The following is a 15,258-nucleotide window of genomic DNA, read 5'->3' as shown; positions in this document are numbered from 1 at the left end:
GTTGATTACTTGGGTTTCAGTCTGTCTTAGACGGGTAGCGCAGCTGTTCCAATGATAATCCTAATATTCACACAAATTAAATATTACCAAACTGTAAAATGCACCCCAATACAGACCCATTGCAAATCTGAATTGGATTCAGCTAGCTGAAGCCCGCTATGCTATGGTACATCACAATGCACCTTTTAACGTTTCCTTCTGACAGAGAGAGACTGAACCCAGCACTGCAGAGAAATACGCTAAAATAAGGTCCACTCGGGCAACGGCTGACCACATATATGCCCTCATAGGCAGCAGCACCCACTCTCGCGTATCGTGCATCTCTGGAATGTTGTAGCGGTATCTCAGTTTCATTTTCTGAAGACCATGAAGATCATCATGGCTACCAAACCAGTGCTAGTAAATGCAGCAGCAGCAAGAGGCAAAGGCAAAGTTGCGATTTGGAAGTGAACCAAAAGGATTATCAAACAACAGGAAGGCGGAACATCAGTGCCTGCACTCGGCAATCACCACAAAGAAACAGTGCAGAACTGCACCAGCAACAACCCTAACCCTAATCCAGAATCCCCCAACACTACTTCAGGCCTTCAAGTTCCAATTGTGGTAAGTACAGACTACATATTAGCCAATGTACACAATAATTCTTTGCATTTATATAGCGCTTTTCTCACTACTCAAAGCGCTCAGCAGTTGCAGGTTAAGGGCCCAACAGAGCAGAGTCACTTTTTGACATTTACGGGATTCGAACCGGCAGCCTTCTGATTGCCAGTGCAGATCCCTAGCCTCAGAGCCACCACTCTGCCCATTAGTACAGCACAGTGTTAACCCACCTTGGCAGATAAATTAGCTGATGTACAGTACAGTATGTGTGCAGCAGCTTGGCTGTTGAGTCGCGTCAGGTACACTACAGTATCCCATAAAGCTTTGCTAAGCACCAGTGTTCACAAAATGTCCGAACAGCATAAGATCCCATTTCCCTGAACATATCATGGAGGTGAAGCTGCACACACTTGTACTGAGCCATCATCAGCGCTTGAACTGAATAAGCAGATGAGCAGGAATCTACTTAAAAGACACACAAACAATCCTAGAGACGCCTCTAACGAGCTTTACCCAGACACCGACAGGGAGAAACTTCCAGACCCATTGAAGAGACGCTCAAGTTCTGGATACGCCGGTGTGGCTCTAGCATGAAAGACACTTACTGACTTAGAATCAATGACAAGGACTTCTGAGTTCTCATGACGACACAAAACAGGAACAAGCATTTGGTTTGTAAAACAACTACATGTGGTCTCGTTAGAGAACTATTGCTTCAGTGGGTTAGCTAGCTGGTGTGGTCTAGTTTTAAATGAACAAGAATATTCTTTGGCATGTGGACTTCATTATGAAACACAAATGCGTAGCCACAATGCAATACAATAAAAAAAAAAAAAAAAAAAAAAGGCTCATCAACTCACCTCAGTGTAAACATCTCCGCTTTGGAGGCGCTGGATACAAACACGCGGGCCATAACGATATCGCTTTGCTTGACAGGCTTCGACGGAACCTTAATCACGACGTTGCTGTCCAGCCGGAGCTCCGTCATCTGCGGAGAGCTTGGCGCCTGGTAGAGCCGCACACTTCCAATCCTCTGCATGGGCGATGTGGTGGAGCCGTCAAACATGTCATCCTGCTCCGAGCGGATCGAATTCCCCTTCCTCGAGTCTTCGCTGCTGCAGTCCCCCTTCTCGGAAGACTGGATCACGTAATAAAGCTCCACAGCCGCCCCTTCCGACTGATCCAAACCTTTCTGCCGACCAGGAACCACACTTGGTGGGTCAAACCAGCTGGAGAGCGGCTCCAGCTCTGCCACGCACAACCCCAGGTCACCCTTGAGCCGGCAGGTGCCCCGCACCTCCTGCGTCTCCCGGAAGGCAAACATTTTGACACACGGCAGTTTGTTTATAGTGCTGTAGTCATCCCAGTCCCTGCCGGCAATATAAAACAAGACTTGTACCTTAGGCCAGCTGTAGTAAACCTTGTCACTGATGATGTACGTCTGCACTTTCCAATTGAAGGTGAACATGCTGGAGGGGACAAAACTACTGGGACTCTGTAGCAGGTCCAAGGGAACGGACTGCTCCACAGACACGGAGCCATAGCTGGCATTGACAGAAGGCATTTGCCTGGCTTGGTAGATGAAGAAGGACTCAGAGCGAGATTGTAATGTGGAGTTCCTCATGATATCTTGATTGGCTTCCTTGAGGAAGAAGGCAGACTCAGCATTGAGGATTTGATATTTGACAGGTAGATATGTTGGCATGCTGGATATCCTTGTCATTGCTTCCAGTAATCCTCTACTTTCTCCAACTGTGGGGGGAAAAAAAACCAAAAAGTTACTTGAAGTTCGTTTTACAATTTTAGAAAAGAAGAGATGACTCAGCTCATGCTTTAGGGCATTTAAGGTTCACTTCCATTTAATGAAATTCACACCCTGCGCTATTCTAATGTTCACCCACGGTTCAGACACTCAAAAAAAAGAATGCTTCGAAATGCCACAAAAGGTGAATGTGGGCCATTTTTATCCTGACAATCTGCGTTTCAAGGAGAACGTTAAACATCAGAGTTTGACCTCTGAGAATTTCATTGTGAAATCAAGTGTAAAACTAGCATTCAGCGGGCCAAACAAGCACCCGTTCAGAAAAGGCGCAACCCTCGAAGGTGAAAATGGAGGTGAGAGGAAAACTGTGACGCAAACAAAAGCAGCAGAGAGAAAATTCCAAATTTCTGAAATTAAAGCAATGGAAAACAAACCTGGCAGGCAAACAGACAAATCGGCCTACCAACAGGAACGCATCGCTTCAGCCTGCACACTGAGCTCCTCTAAGGCAGGTAGCACGAACGGCACTACATGACTGTAAATTTACTGACTCATCCTCTCTAATACAACGACACAAACACCTTGCCTACTGTGTGGACAAGATGTTGGAATTTGCTAATTTCTAAATATGACAGATTCAGTTTAACAACACTTGCCTACACACCAGGGCACACCTCCACCTCCATTAAACATCTTGACACTTGTATCCTTGATGTCCTAAGGTGACCCTGTTCTCCCCTTTATACTCTTCATTATGTAGATCACGGGTGTCGAACTCCACACCTGGATGGCCACAGTGGCTGCTGGTTTTCATTCTCACCCTTATCCTCATCGGTTTTCACTGCTCATTAACTTCTTTCCCTTTCATTTTCATAGCCCTGTTTTTAAGGATTCTGTCCTCTGAATTGATTCCTTTCTCCATTAAATGACAGCCAAACAGAAATGAGACGTGAAACAAGCCAAACTGAGATTTTAAACTCCAACTAATCTCTTAATGAGAAGCCCATTCTTGCTGTTCATTAAGCTTGTTATTTAATTTCATGGCTTGTTGCTGCTCTCATTCTGACACAGCAAACATTTCCAAAACTGTTGATTTTTTTTTTGTTTTTTCCAAGAACATCGTCAACATGTTTTGGTGACCTGAGAGATCAGCCTTACTGAGACCTTCACCTTTCTTTATTTTCAGATAATGTGTGATGGACACCAGTTGTTTTGGCTCGTTTTGTGTCTCATTATTATTTGGCTGCTCATTAAGGAAAAAGACAACTAAGGGGCCTGAGTCAAGTTAATTAAAACTTAAGACAAAAGAAGTTAATTAGCAGCAAAAACTGGTCACTAATGAAGAAGATGGTTAGAATGAAAACCTGCAGCCACTGCGGCCCTTCAGGACCACAGTTTGACACCCGTGATGTAGATACTAACAGAATTCCCCAAACCACACACCCTCTGCCAAATTGCTGAGGACTCGCACCATGAAGCAACTCACTTTAAAGATTTGTGCTGTAGTAACTGCCAGGGGCCTCCCGTGAACCCACAGCATCTGCTTCTGAAGCTCACCAGACAGCTCATGTGGCAAGAAGATCAGTTCTGAACCAGCTGTTGCGGGTCCGTGGCTATCCACTGGCAGTAACCACAGCGCATATCTTCAAGCTATGATGTTTTGTGATGCATGTGTCCAAGGCAGTCCAGTAGTGTTATGATGATGATGCAATAATATCATGAGAAAAATATGTTCTTAGACACCAATTGTACTAATTACAGGTCAGAACTAGATAAAATATTACAAAAGACCAGGTAAAAAAAAAAACAAAAAAAAAACACAAAAACAGGAACTGACTGGAGGATTACAGGTGAGCTGAGAGAACAAGGCCATCAACAGGCCAGCAACAAGGCGAGTCTGGAGTGGAAGGGGTGCGATGAGTTTATAAGCCGGATGGATGGGGGTGGCTTTCTTGTAGAAATAGAAGCATGAGCTGAAATGGGGGCCGAGTCCTGCCTGAACAGGGCTTGACTGAAGTAGCAGAATAAGTTTGTTCTATGTTATCCCATTGGTCCAGAAAGCAAGTCAGGGTTAAAAATATTTTATATATATATATATATATATATATATATATATATATATATATTATATATATATATTACATAGTTTACTGTCAAATAATGCAAAGAGTATGCAACACGTGTTTCGCCCTTATTTGGGCTCATCAGGCGTACAAACTCGCCAGCACCCCTCTCGGGGATCGAATCTCGGACATCAGCATCAGAAGCGAAGCCTCTTTACACTGCACCACGGCGTGTGGTTCGTTTATTTGACAGCCTGGAGATCTGAGTAATTACATTCATAGCATCTGTAGTCTGAGTCTTGATCTGATTGTATGGGTGGTTACCTACCAGGTAACGCATGTGGTTGGTCTGTGGCGGCGGATGTTTGCAGACTGGCAGACCAACCACATGTGTTACCTGGTAGGTGACCACCCATACCATCAGATCGAGACTCAGACTACAAATGCTATGAATATATATACATATATACACACATATATACAGTATATAAAAATCCAACAGTTGTCTGTCTATCATATATTTCTCTTTCTCTCTCACATTGATTTTCGATCTTTACGAGAGGCCATTTCTGCTGCCTTATGCAGACAGCATGCTGGATCAAAGGTAATTCTGGACCAGAGACAAATAAGACATTAAGACAAAGAATCACCTGGTAGCCGATTAGGAGGTTGGACAGTTTAACCAACAAATACGTACTCTGTTTGTACTTTGGATATATTATCTATAATATATGATGAATAACTGTGTAACGTTTACTCTTGCCTGTTCTGGATGCTCCGTCTTGTTGCATGAAGTCATAAACATAAAAGGTATTGTCAAATATGAGGGTTATAACAGAGAATTGGGGGCATTTTTTTGAGATGCACATAGCATAAGAGTATAAAGGGGAATATGGTCACCCGAAGACTCTGCCTTGACAAAACACTTGGCGTAGTCGGCAGGATAGGACTTGCTCTGTGGAAAAGTGGAGTATAGTGGTGATGCTGTGTAAAAAACGTGGGGGCTGGCACAGAGGAAGATCAGCTGACATCACCAGGAAGTGCTTCAGTTACAGCATTCCAAGACAACCCGTGTGTGGCTGACTAATGGAGCTCTCCATTTCACTCTTGCAACATGGAGACTGTTTCTGAGCCAGATGGGCTCACGGCTGGCCCCCGGCAGGTACCACAATTCAAATCTTTGCACTGAGATGCTTTGTGGTGTGAGTCCATGACAATGGTGTCCCAGTGATAATCATCAAGAATATCCAATTCCTTTGATCATAAAGCTCTTTAATGTAGGACTTCTTTCCTAGCTGAAATATTAATGACACCAATGTGCATCTCATCTGATGGACTGCATGCCAAGTAAGATCATTACTAGAAAGTATTTTGTCATGTAACTGAATAAAAAAAAAAGTGTTAACATGAGCAATGTAATATACATGTCCTGAATTTGCTAAGCATTGTGGCAAGATCTAAATACAATTATGAAAATATCCGTCAACAGCAGCCTTATTCAATTCAGTACTTAATTAAAGTAATGCTCTCTCTTACAAGTCTCCAAAACAGCCAGAAGGCAACAAAATTCATAGCAGAATCCACAGCCAGTTATTAAAGTTTGAACTGGTGCCTTTTGAAGTAACGATTTCTGACCAAGCAAGAAGTACGAAAAATGACATCAGGCCAATAAGCCTACTGGGACTCCTTACGCTAAAGCTTTTAGACGTAGAGTTAAATTTGGAAGTGTGGAGGAAAAGAGAGCTCACTGGCCAAAGAAAAGAGCTCACACATCCAGAACGGGAAAAAGACCTCCTTACTACACCTCAAAAGCAGGAGGATACCTTAAGTCCAGGTCACATCAGACAAGTTTTGTGGTGATTTGCAGTCACAGCCTTCATTTATGTAATCTTAGCAAGTTGAAGGTAGTCGTGTAATGTGACATATCCAGTGATTCACTCCAATTAGTCCACGACTCGCCCCGGCAGCTCTGATTTGGTCTTTAGTCGCGCGCATGTGTACATGACAGCTGAAGACCAATGAATGCTTGTCCAGAAGTACACAGCACAAAACACAGTGACGAGGAATAAGTAATGTGGGGGTTGTGGACCTCACAAACAGAAGAGATGCTCACCTGTTTGATGTCTACTGTTTTATGTGTCACAACAGAATGGATAACAGAAAAAAAAGAACACAGATTGCAGGTGACCTTCCCATACCTGTTAACACTTCGTACAGCACCTGCTCCGTCAGGCAACACGTTATTGCTGGTCAGCAAAATGGGCGAGCATAACTGTGCTAGAAGGTCTGTACTCCGTACCTAAGTTTGACAAACCCAGCAATGTTCAGTCATTTAAATGGTCTGGCAACGATATTGGTCAAAGTAAAAGAAGATCTGAAGGAAAAGGGCTTGACTGGTGAGGAGGTGCAGGACCAAGCTGTTTGGAGAAGGTTGATCAACCACATCGACCCCTCATAGAAGTGGTAAAAGATGAAGAGGAAGAAGAAGAAGATGGAGGAGGTCTGGCAACTACATAAGCAACTGCCATCTGCACTTGTGACCAACCCGTTTTCAAATAACCAGCCCAGACACAGACAGACACTGAGACAGCCAAGTCCAAATGCACACTACGGTATTTTTATTTTTCTCTTGCACAACACACAGTGCACCAACCACCATAATACACTCACAGTCCTTTTTACTTCCTTTGTTTCTTCTCTGCTGCCTCCACTCCTCTCCCACAAGCTTCATCCACCTTCCACCCAACTAGCCTTCCGAATGGAGTGAGGTGGCTCCTTTATACTGCACCTGGATGTGCTCCCTGGTGGCCTTCCTGCAGCACTTCCTGGTGTGGCGGAAGTGCTGCATGGGCACCCAGAAGCACTCAGGATGTACCTGGTTCCTGTTCTGGCAGCACTTCCTGGTGTGATGGAAGTGCTGTAGTCCATGGCTCTGGAACCATCCAGGCACCCCCTGGTGGTGGCCACGGTCCCCCCACAGGGTTGAGCTTCCAAGCTCCGTGGCCCACATGCAATCCAGGGCCACTCCCCTCTTGCATCCCAGGGAAGATACTGCCCCTCTCCTGGTCCCAGTAGGGCAAGGTCCTCGGTCGTCTATTACACAGTCTAATGTGACATCGGCTTTATCTGACTCTGTCAAATGGAACACCCCGACAGGACTTCTGTGACCACCGACTAAAAAGAGTCAGTTAAATAAAATGCCTTAGGGTCTAAGAACAGGTGAGGTGTTCACATATTCTTCCTGGCTTGGTAAGGATCTTCTCCACATTGCTGTGGTTTCCTCCACTTTACTAAAAATGTGTTTATTTGTTAAATAAATCAGCGCCGTATCGATGATTAGAGACACCTGCATGAGTGTGCCCCAGTACAGACTAGCGCCCTCTTCTGGACTATATTGATGGGACTGGCTTTGGCCTCCTCAAAGTCTCTATTGGACTAGGTCAGTTAAAAATGGACAGAAGACTGGCAAGGTGGAGAAAACTGTCTGATGAGAAATGATTACAAATGGATTGTTAGAGATACTGGTTTGTTTTTAATATTGTCACAGTGCAGACAATTAAAATACAATACGAACAGATCTATACATAATTAGGAACACAGACATCAATAATAAACAAACTGCTGCAACAACAATAAAAAAAAAGAAAAAGGAAACCCTCGTGGAAAAAAATGATTTTGGCCTGTGAATATGTGGAAAAATTTCTGCAACACAAACCAATTGCCATGTCAAAGGTTAGCCTGTCTATCTTGAGACATCGTATTTATGAGATACAAGGCTGGTGGGTGCTGGGAAAGTGGAGGTGGTGGAGTCAGGGAAAACAAGGAAAGGGGCAGGGGTCAGAGGGACTGCAAAATGTGGCCATCTCAGACGATGAATGGAGAATTCAGGACCTTCCTACACACATCGCAGAACTGGTTCTTCGCACTTTGCATTTTTTTTATTATAAAGCTGGTACAAATACCAGAGCATAACTTAGTTATGCGGACATCTCAGCTTCTCTTCCTGCTAGTGTCTGACCTGCCTGATAAATACACCAAATTCATTAATTTGTTGATGCTACCATAGACAAAAGCTACAGGAATTTATGACCTACCTCCCCTGCTCCAATATGTGTCTTCAATTTTCTTTTTGGTGTAAATTCAACCAACACAACATTCTTTGATAAAATTCTTTCCGTTATCAATACCAAACATGCAGGAAGAATTTCATCGTACGTTGGAAACAAGACAATAAACTTGGCTCGCATATTTTCAAACCTACGGTTTTACACGGCCGCATGTTCTCAACAGCTCAGTCCAGATCAGGCACACCTACAGTTCTCTGCGTTCACAGCTTCTGTGGACGCCAAGACCGCTGCAGTTATGAAGTCGTCTTCTAGAAAGAATCAGCCAAATTGCAAAGCTTTCTCCCTACCTTTTCAGAACTTCTGCCGAGCTAGAAGCAGGGCTCAAAATATTCACTTCATGGGACAAAATTCAGAAGTTAACACTTAGGCTCTGCACTTACCCAATCGCCTGTCTCTCTGTGGCATTTCCAAACTTTACTATTTCATTACATTGTACATACTAGCTGTGCCACCCATCTAAGACAGACTGAAATCTGTACATTCAATGTAGACCTCAGTGTTAACATTTGCTGGGCACCATCTTTTGGAATGTAATGTATATAGAAATAAAGTGCATTGCATTTGTCATTCCAACAGATGGCACATCACAAACATTTATAGTAATAAGTACCAGTGTTTGTGATGCACCATCTGCTGGAATAACAGAGGCATGGCAACCAGATACACAAACACTGGGGCTCCCTTAACATGGAAGAACAAGGCGAGACGGCATGCATGGGGTTCCCAGGACTGCTAGAGGACAGCCCTCCAGATTGTATCAGCACCATGGTTTCCTACAGGGCATTCGGGAACTGGAGTTCTTGAACTCAGCCCCGTTGGGGTCCATGAGCACCACCAGTGGGTGCTGTAGGGACTAACGAGCCGTAGCTTGTCGGGCTCCAGTCTAACCTGGAAGTGATAACGGACAACAATTATGGGACACTGGAAGTACTCCTGGATTTCACATAAAAGGAGCTGCCTGCCACTCCTCAAAGACCCAGAGTCGGAAGGAAGGAGAACAACACTTGCATGAAGGAGTGGAGGCAGTGACTGAGACAGGGAGTAAGAGACCGAGAAAGTGGCAAAGAGTTGCTGCTTGTGCTTTATACTATACTCAATTCAGTTGAATTCAATTCAGATATTGTGGCTTTGGTGGAAAAAGCTTATAGAGGAAGAGTTTCCCACAATAAACACTGTTTTGTTCATTTTATACTTTTGTCCGTGCCTTTGTTTTGTGGAGCTGGAGCACCTCTAGAGAGAGGGAGAAGGAGAGAGAAGCACAGATAGCGTTGTGCACCAATTTATGGTTGACAAAGCTGAGGCCAGGGCAATAGGAAAACCAGAAGTTAATAATGTTATACAAATTGCAAAAAGCAGCCACGGTTTGTTGTTGTTATGATTATTATTTCTCAGGGTCTTATATGTTTTCTGTCTCATGGAGGGCCCTTTAATGTTTGTTTCGACTGGGTAATTCTTATGAACTCAGCATGCACCGCATTTTCTTACTCCAGTGTTTCTCAACCTTTATGGTCTCATACCCCACTTTTGCCTTTTTAAATTCACTGATGACCCTCTAGCAGCAAATGCAAACCACTGCCTTTGTGAAACGAGTGCAATCGGCTGTCCCTCTTGTTGAAAAAAGTTCAATTATAAACGGGGAGACGTATCGCACAGCTCTGCCGATTGCTTAGGCGACCCACTGTGATCCACTCATGGACCCAAGATGGCAGCCTGCAACCCAACGAGAACGCAATCCAGTGGTTGAGAAACCCTCTGTGTACTGTGCAAGGCAAAAACTCAATGTGTACACCCCTACCATCTTCAAGTGTACACCACCTCTGTGGCTGAGGTCGCTGGGGTGACTAAGCAGATCCAGAGTGGAGAGGCTTCAGGAGTGGATGTGACCTGTGAAAAGACACTGAGACCTCTGGATTTGCTGCAGTGTTTTGGCTAACCGTGCTTCTTCACTGTCACATGGGAAGGCAAGGATAGCAACATGGGGTGGCAATTCCTCTTTCCAAAAGGGGGGACAAGAGGGTGTGTTCCATATCCTGAGGTATCACATTCCTCAGCCTGCCCAACAAATCCTATACTGGAGTACTGGAAAAGAGCCGCCTACCAATAACTGAACCTCAGATACAAGAAGAGCTGCTTCTTCTTCTACTTCTTTAGGCTGCTCCCATTAGAGGTTGCCACAGCAGATCATCTTCTTCCATATCCTTCTATCTTCTGCATCTTGCTCTGTTACGAGCAAAGAGGAAAAATGGACCAGCTTTCTGTCGATGCACAGACAGCTGAGTAATCATGAGAATTTGACGGTTCTGTTTAGATATGCTTTGTGGACTTAGAGAACATGGTAAGCTACGGCAGGTTCTACAGTACAGTGGTCTTAGGAGCACTGCTGCTTGCCATCCGGTGTTGTATTTAAGTGGAGAATGCTGTACTGGCACAGTCAGTATTAAGTCAAGATGATTCTACACAAGCAGTGGACTCCATTAAATGTTAGGTCTCATGGCCTCTCCTGTATAGCAAGGCACAGGCTGTGGTTTAGAGGGCACCTCACATGTGATTTCAGCTGTGCACTGCAATGACTTACAGCAGAGTGTGATGAAGTTGTGAAGAGAAGTAGAACCTCCAAATGTCTGCTCCTCTCGTGGAAAACCACGGCTTGTTCTCTTCAGGTATTTTGTGAGGAGTTGTCCCAAGCACTGTGGGTGTTATTCGCAAGTGAGGGCAGAGGCGATTGTGAAATTGAACAAAAAACTGGCGCATCAGCAGCTTCACAAACCTTGGACCAGACTGTGGTGGTGAAATGGGAGCCAAGTCCAAAGATGAAGCTGTCGATTTACTCGTCACTCTACATTCCCTTCGTCCATGACGGTCCCTAAGCTCAGGGCAGTGACTGAAAAATGAAGATCTCAGTGAGGAGACAATGAGGAGCAGATCTGTTGAGCTCAAAGCCAGTGACTGGGTGAGGAGAACTGCTGCTTCACCACAATGATGGCAGCCCGTTTAGATGGTTTCCAAAGCTTCCAATAATGCCCAACAGAGGGGAAGTCCAACCCAGCAAATAACAAGGGCAAACACAGAACTTTATGACAATAAAAACATTTTATTTCCATAAAGAAGTCTGTGGCAAACAGTGGAGCCCTACAGAGCACAAAAAGCATAAAGGATCGGCCTCAGCAATAAGACAATCCCAAGCTAACACAGTCCCAAAAATCACAAATCCAAAGTGAGACCAAACCACAGGGCAGAAGGTCACAAATCCAGAAGCTCACCAAAACTCCCAAGCGCATTTGAATGAACCACCCGGAGCTGTGGGAGACCCTCCAGATTTACAAGGTGAAAGGCAAGTGATTGGCAGGTGGCCCCCGCCTCTTGGGGGACCACCCACAAAACATATGGAACATCACTAAAGCATGGCTCCCTGGACAAGGAATACAAATAATACAACAGAGGCGATATGAGTGTAAGCAAAAAGGACATAAAACAAAGATCTGAACCCCGGCCACGGAAGGAATCCTGTTTGAAACAAAACACCTGCCATGTGGGGAGTGAACGCATACAGCTTTTAAACAGATGAGGCCGTTACAGCGAGTGCCAGTCCAGAGTGCTCAGCGCGGCCTCCTACTCACAAAGAAGCTATCAAATTTGATTGTCACCATGTCATTAGCTGCGATTACCACAAGTGACTAATCAATGATTCTTTATATTAAATTGAGCATTGTGACAGGAAAAACGACCCAAAGTGCTTTGCAAGAACAATGCTATAGTGCTATATGTGCATTTGTTTTTATTACAGCAAGCACGGTTGGGGTCAATAACTAACTTTGGGTAACAAACAAAGTGTTTCGAATCAAAGAAAGAAACAACGGCAACATTTTACTATAAATAAAACATATTTGCTCATTCTGTTTAGTAGAAGAACATTCCCTCTATGTGGGGTGTGTGCTTGACGATACACAGACTCGGTGACTGACGTGCAGTCGTCTGGACGGACGTTACCAGGCACCCGGCTTTATCTGAGTAAATTCTTCATGTTCTGTTAGCACACAACGAAGCTTTTCAAGGGTGATGGGTGCTCATGTCAAAACATTGATTTCACGTCTCAGCATGGGCCGCGAGGCTCGAGACAGACTAGTCAGTGATTTATGTCTGCTGATGTCAGACTGCCACAAATCGGAACACATTCAGCTGTCCACTACATTACTTCGGCGTGCGAGAATGAAGGAGAGATGTAAAAATTTTTGAAGGTGGATGGGACAAATAAAGAAATACGCTCTGTAATTTAGCAATTTAATAATTAAGTTTGCGAGTGATCACCTGTTAATGTTAATGTTGGGTACAAAAAACAAGTTTCTATCTGAGCTTATGCAACTCCTAATTGTAACAAAGGATAAATAGCAAGTGAGAGCTGTTACATGAGCAGAAACTACTTGGTGTCTTCTGCTGGACTACGAAAACGGAAGTTCTGCTCTCAACCTTAATTTAAACTTGCAGCTGATTTGACTGTTTCGAATTGACTGCTAATGACTAAACAATCATAATACGTTCATCTTTATTGTCCCATGAGAGCAAATCGGGAGTATCTAGGCGACAGTTCTATGGGAAGGACTTGAAAACTGGCATTTGGGGAAGTGCGCTCGCTGACAGCCTCTTCTCTTTCACCTGCAGCCCAGACGATGAAGCCTGCCCACGTCACTTCCCGTTGGACCCCAGAGGTCCCGCCTCTTCTGCTATGTGGGCCTATTTAAAGCGTTCAATTACAAACCAGATTGTGGCGGGGACAGAGAAATCCTCGATAAAAGCCTAAGAAGCATGGTACCATTTGACAAGCAATGTCCCTAATTATTTTCTGTTATTTGGAGTCTTTAAATTTTCATACGGTGTGCATGCATTTAACTGGGTGCCGGGTGGTCTCCACTCCTTTACCATCTCTTGATTGTTCTGTTTTGTTTTATTATATATACAGCTACATGCTGGAAAACATCCATTTGGGCAACATCCGACCACACAAACTACTGAGGTCCAATAAGATTATAATAGAGTTCAGAAATTCGAATCGGAGAGTGGGACGTAGCGGATGTAACTGGATGTAGTGAGTGCAACAGCTTCCGGTACACAACTCATTTCTGTTGTATACAATGTGATTACTGTACCATACTTTCGAATCTATTTTAATGTGAACTTTCCTTACTTGCAGATAAAAAGTTTACCTGTAACACTGTATACTTCAACACGTAGGCAGTGGCACCCCATCTCAGGTATCCCGTGTCCCTGGAGTGTTGCTGTGTTGTCTCTTTGTATTTTGTCACAACAGTACACTACAGGATCCCATAAAACTTTCCTATGCACTGTATATAGATATGGTGTTGACACGACCTCCAAAGAACGTAACTTCCTATTTCACAGAACGTACCGTCGACATTAAGTGGCGCATACTAATATATTGTTATAACTAGGAGTCCCAAGACAACAAAGTCCCACAAAGGTGCACTAGAACTTCTATAATGCCCAATGAGGATGGGGGATATAACGCCAAACCACAGCTAGGTCAACCGGTAAATGCAGAAGCCTCACCAACATGAAAATGTTTTATTCCTCACAAAAATGCTGTCACAGATTGAAGCTCCGTAAATCTCAATGGCAAAATGGAGGTGCCTATAAAGAAAAGGCAATTCAAGGCGAGCACAGTGCCAGGACAGAATCACGAGGTGAAGTTAAAAAATGGGACTGTGAAGGTTAAAATCTCAAATTGCACAAAGCACCGAAAAGGCATAAGAAGGCACCAAACTCCCAGAGTGCATTCACAATGAACCGCCAGGAACTGTGGGAGCTTTAGAAGGTGGAGGGCAGTCCTTGGCGGTGATGGGTAAGGGTCTGTAACCGCAACTATCTACAGCCCCGCTTAGTTGTATTGTATGGTTCTGTATCAGATGATTGAACCACCTCAATTGGCTCCTCTCCCAGATGTCTATTTCTCACCTGACCACTAAAGGAGACCCCAGCCACTTCATTTTTAACGTTTGAACCTGCTATCTCATTCTTTTGGTCATTATCCAAAGCTCGTGACCATAGGTGAGGGGAGGGATGTAGATCCAACATGTAAATTGAGAGCTTCACCTTCTGACTCAAGCTCCTTCTTCACCACTACAGATCGGTATAGTGATTGTATAATTGTGCTCGCCGCCCCAATCTGACTGTCCATATCGCCATCCCTTTTCCCCTCATTTGTGAACAAGACCCCGAGGTACTTGTAGTCCTCCACTTGAGGCAGTAACTCTCTTCCCACTTGCAGAGGACAGTCCATCTTTTTGCTACTGAGGACAATGGCCTCGGATTTGGAGGTGCTGATCCTCATCTCTGCCACTTCACACTTGGTCACACATAGTCCCAATGAGTGCTGGAGTTCACAGCCTGATAAAGCCAACAGGACCATGTCATCTGCAGTGTGTTGCAGCAAAGCAGAGTCCCACACCCACAGAGAGATTGGCGCTGATGTTTTGCCAAGTATGCAGACACAGCTGTCGCTGCAATCACACCGGGGCCGAACAGTACTTATTAGGAGCCATTATGGGCTTGTCATTTATTTCCCTGTCATGTCTCTTTCTTCAGCAGCTTGCCAAGATGTAAATGTATCACTGCTTTCGATTTTTAGAACGTTAACACATTTACGGGTGGCACAATGGTGGAGTGATGCAGTGCACAGACTCTATGTCAAGTG

General features: G+C 44.4%; 1 protein-coding gene across 1 annotated transcript in view; it reads right to left on the bottom strand.

Annotated features, from left to right (window-relative positions):
- Positions 1 to 15,258, bottom strand: part of LOC114668709 (transmembrane protein 132C-like) — a 470,067-nt gene that overhangs the window by 267,706 nt on the left and 187,103 nt on the right. Inside the window, exon 2 of the mRNA XM_028824610.2 lies at positions 1,461 to 2,352. Within this exon, the coding sequence (XP_028680443.1) occupies positions 1,461 to 2,352 (892 nt within the window). The remainder of the gene's footprint in view (positions 1 to 1,460; positions 2,353 to 15,258) is intronic.

Source organism: Erpetoichthys calabaricus, chromosome 18, assembly GCF_900747795.2.
Source record: "Erpetoichthys calabaricus chromosome 18, fErpCal1.3, whole genome shotgun sequence".
Classification (NCBI taxonomy): domain Eukaryota; kingdom Metazoa; phylum Chordata; class Cladistia; order Polypteriformes; family Polypteridae; genus Erpetoichthys; species Erpetoichthys calabaricus.
This window is presented reverse-complemented; position numbering and strand designations above follow the sequence as displayed.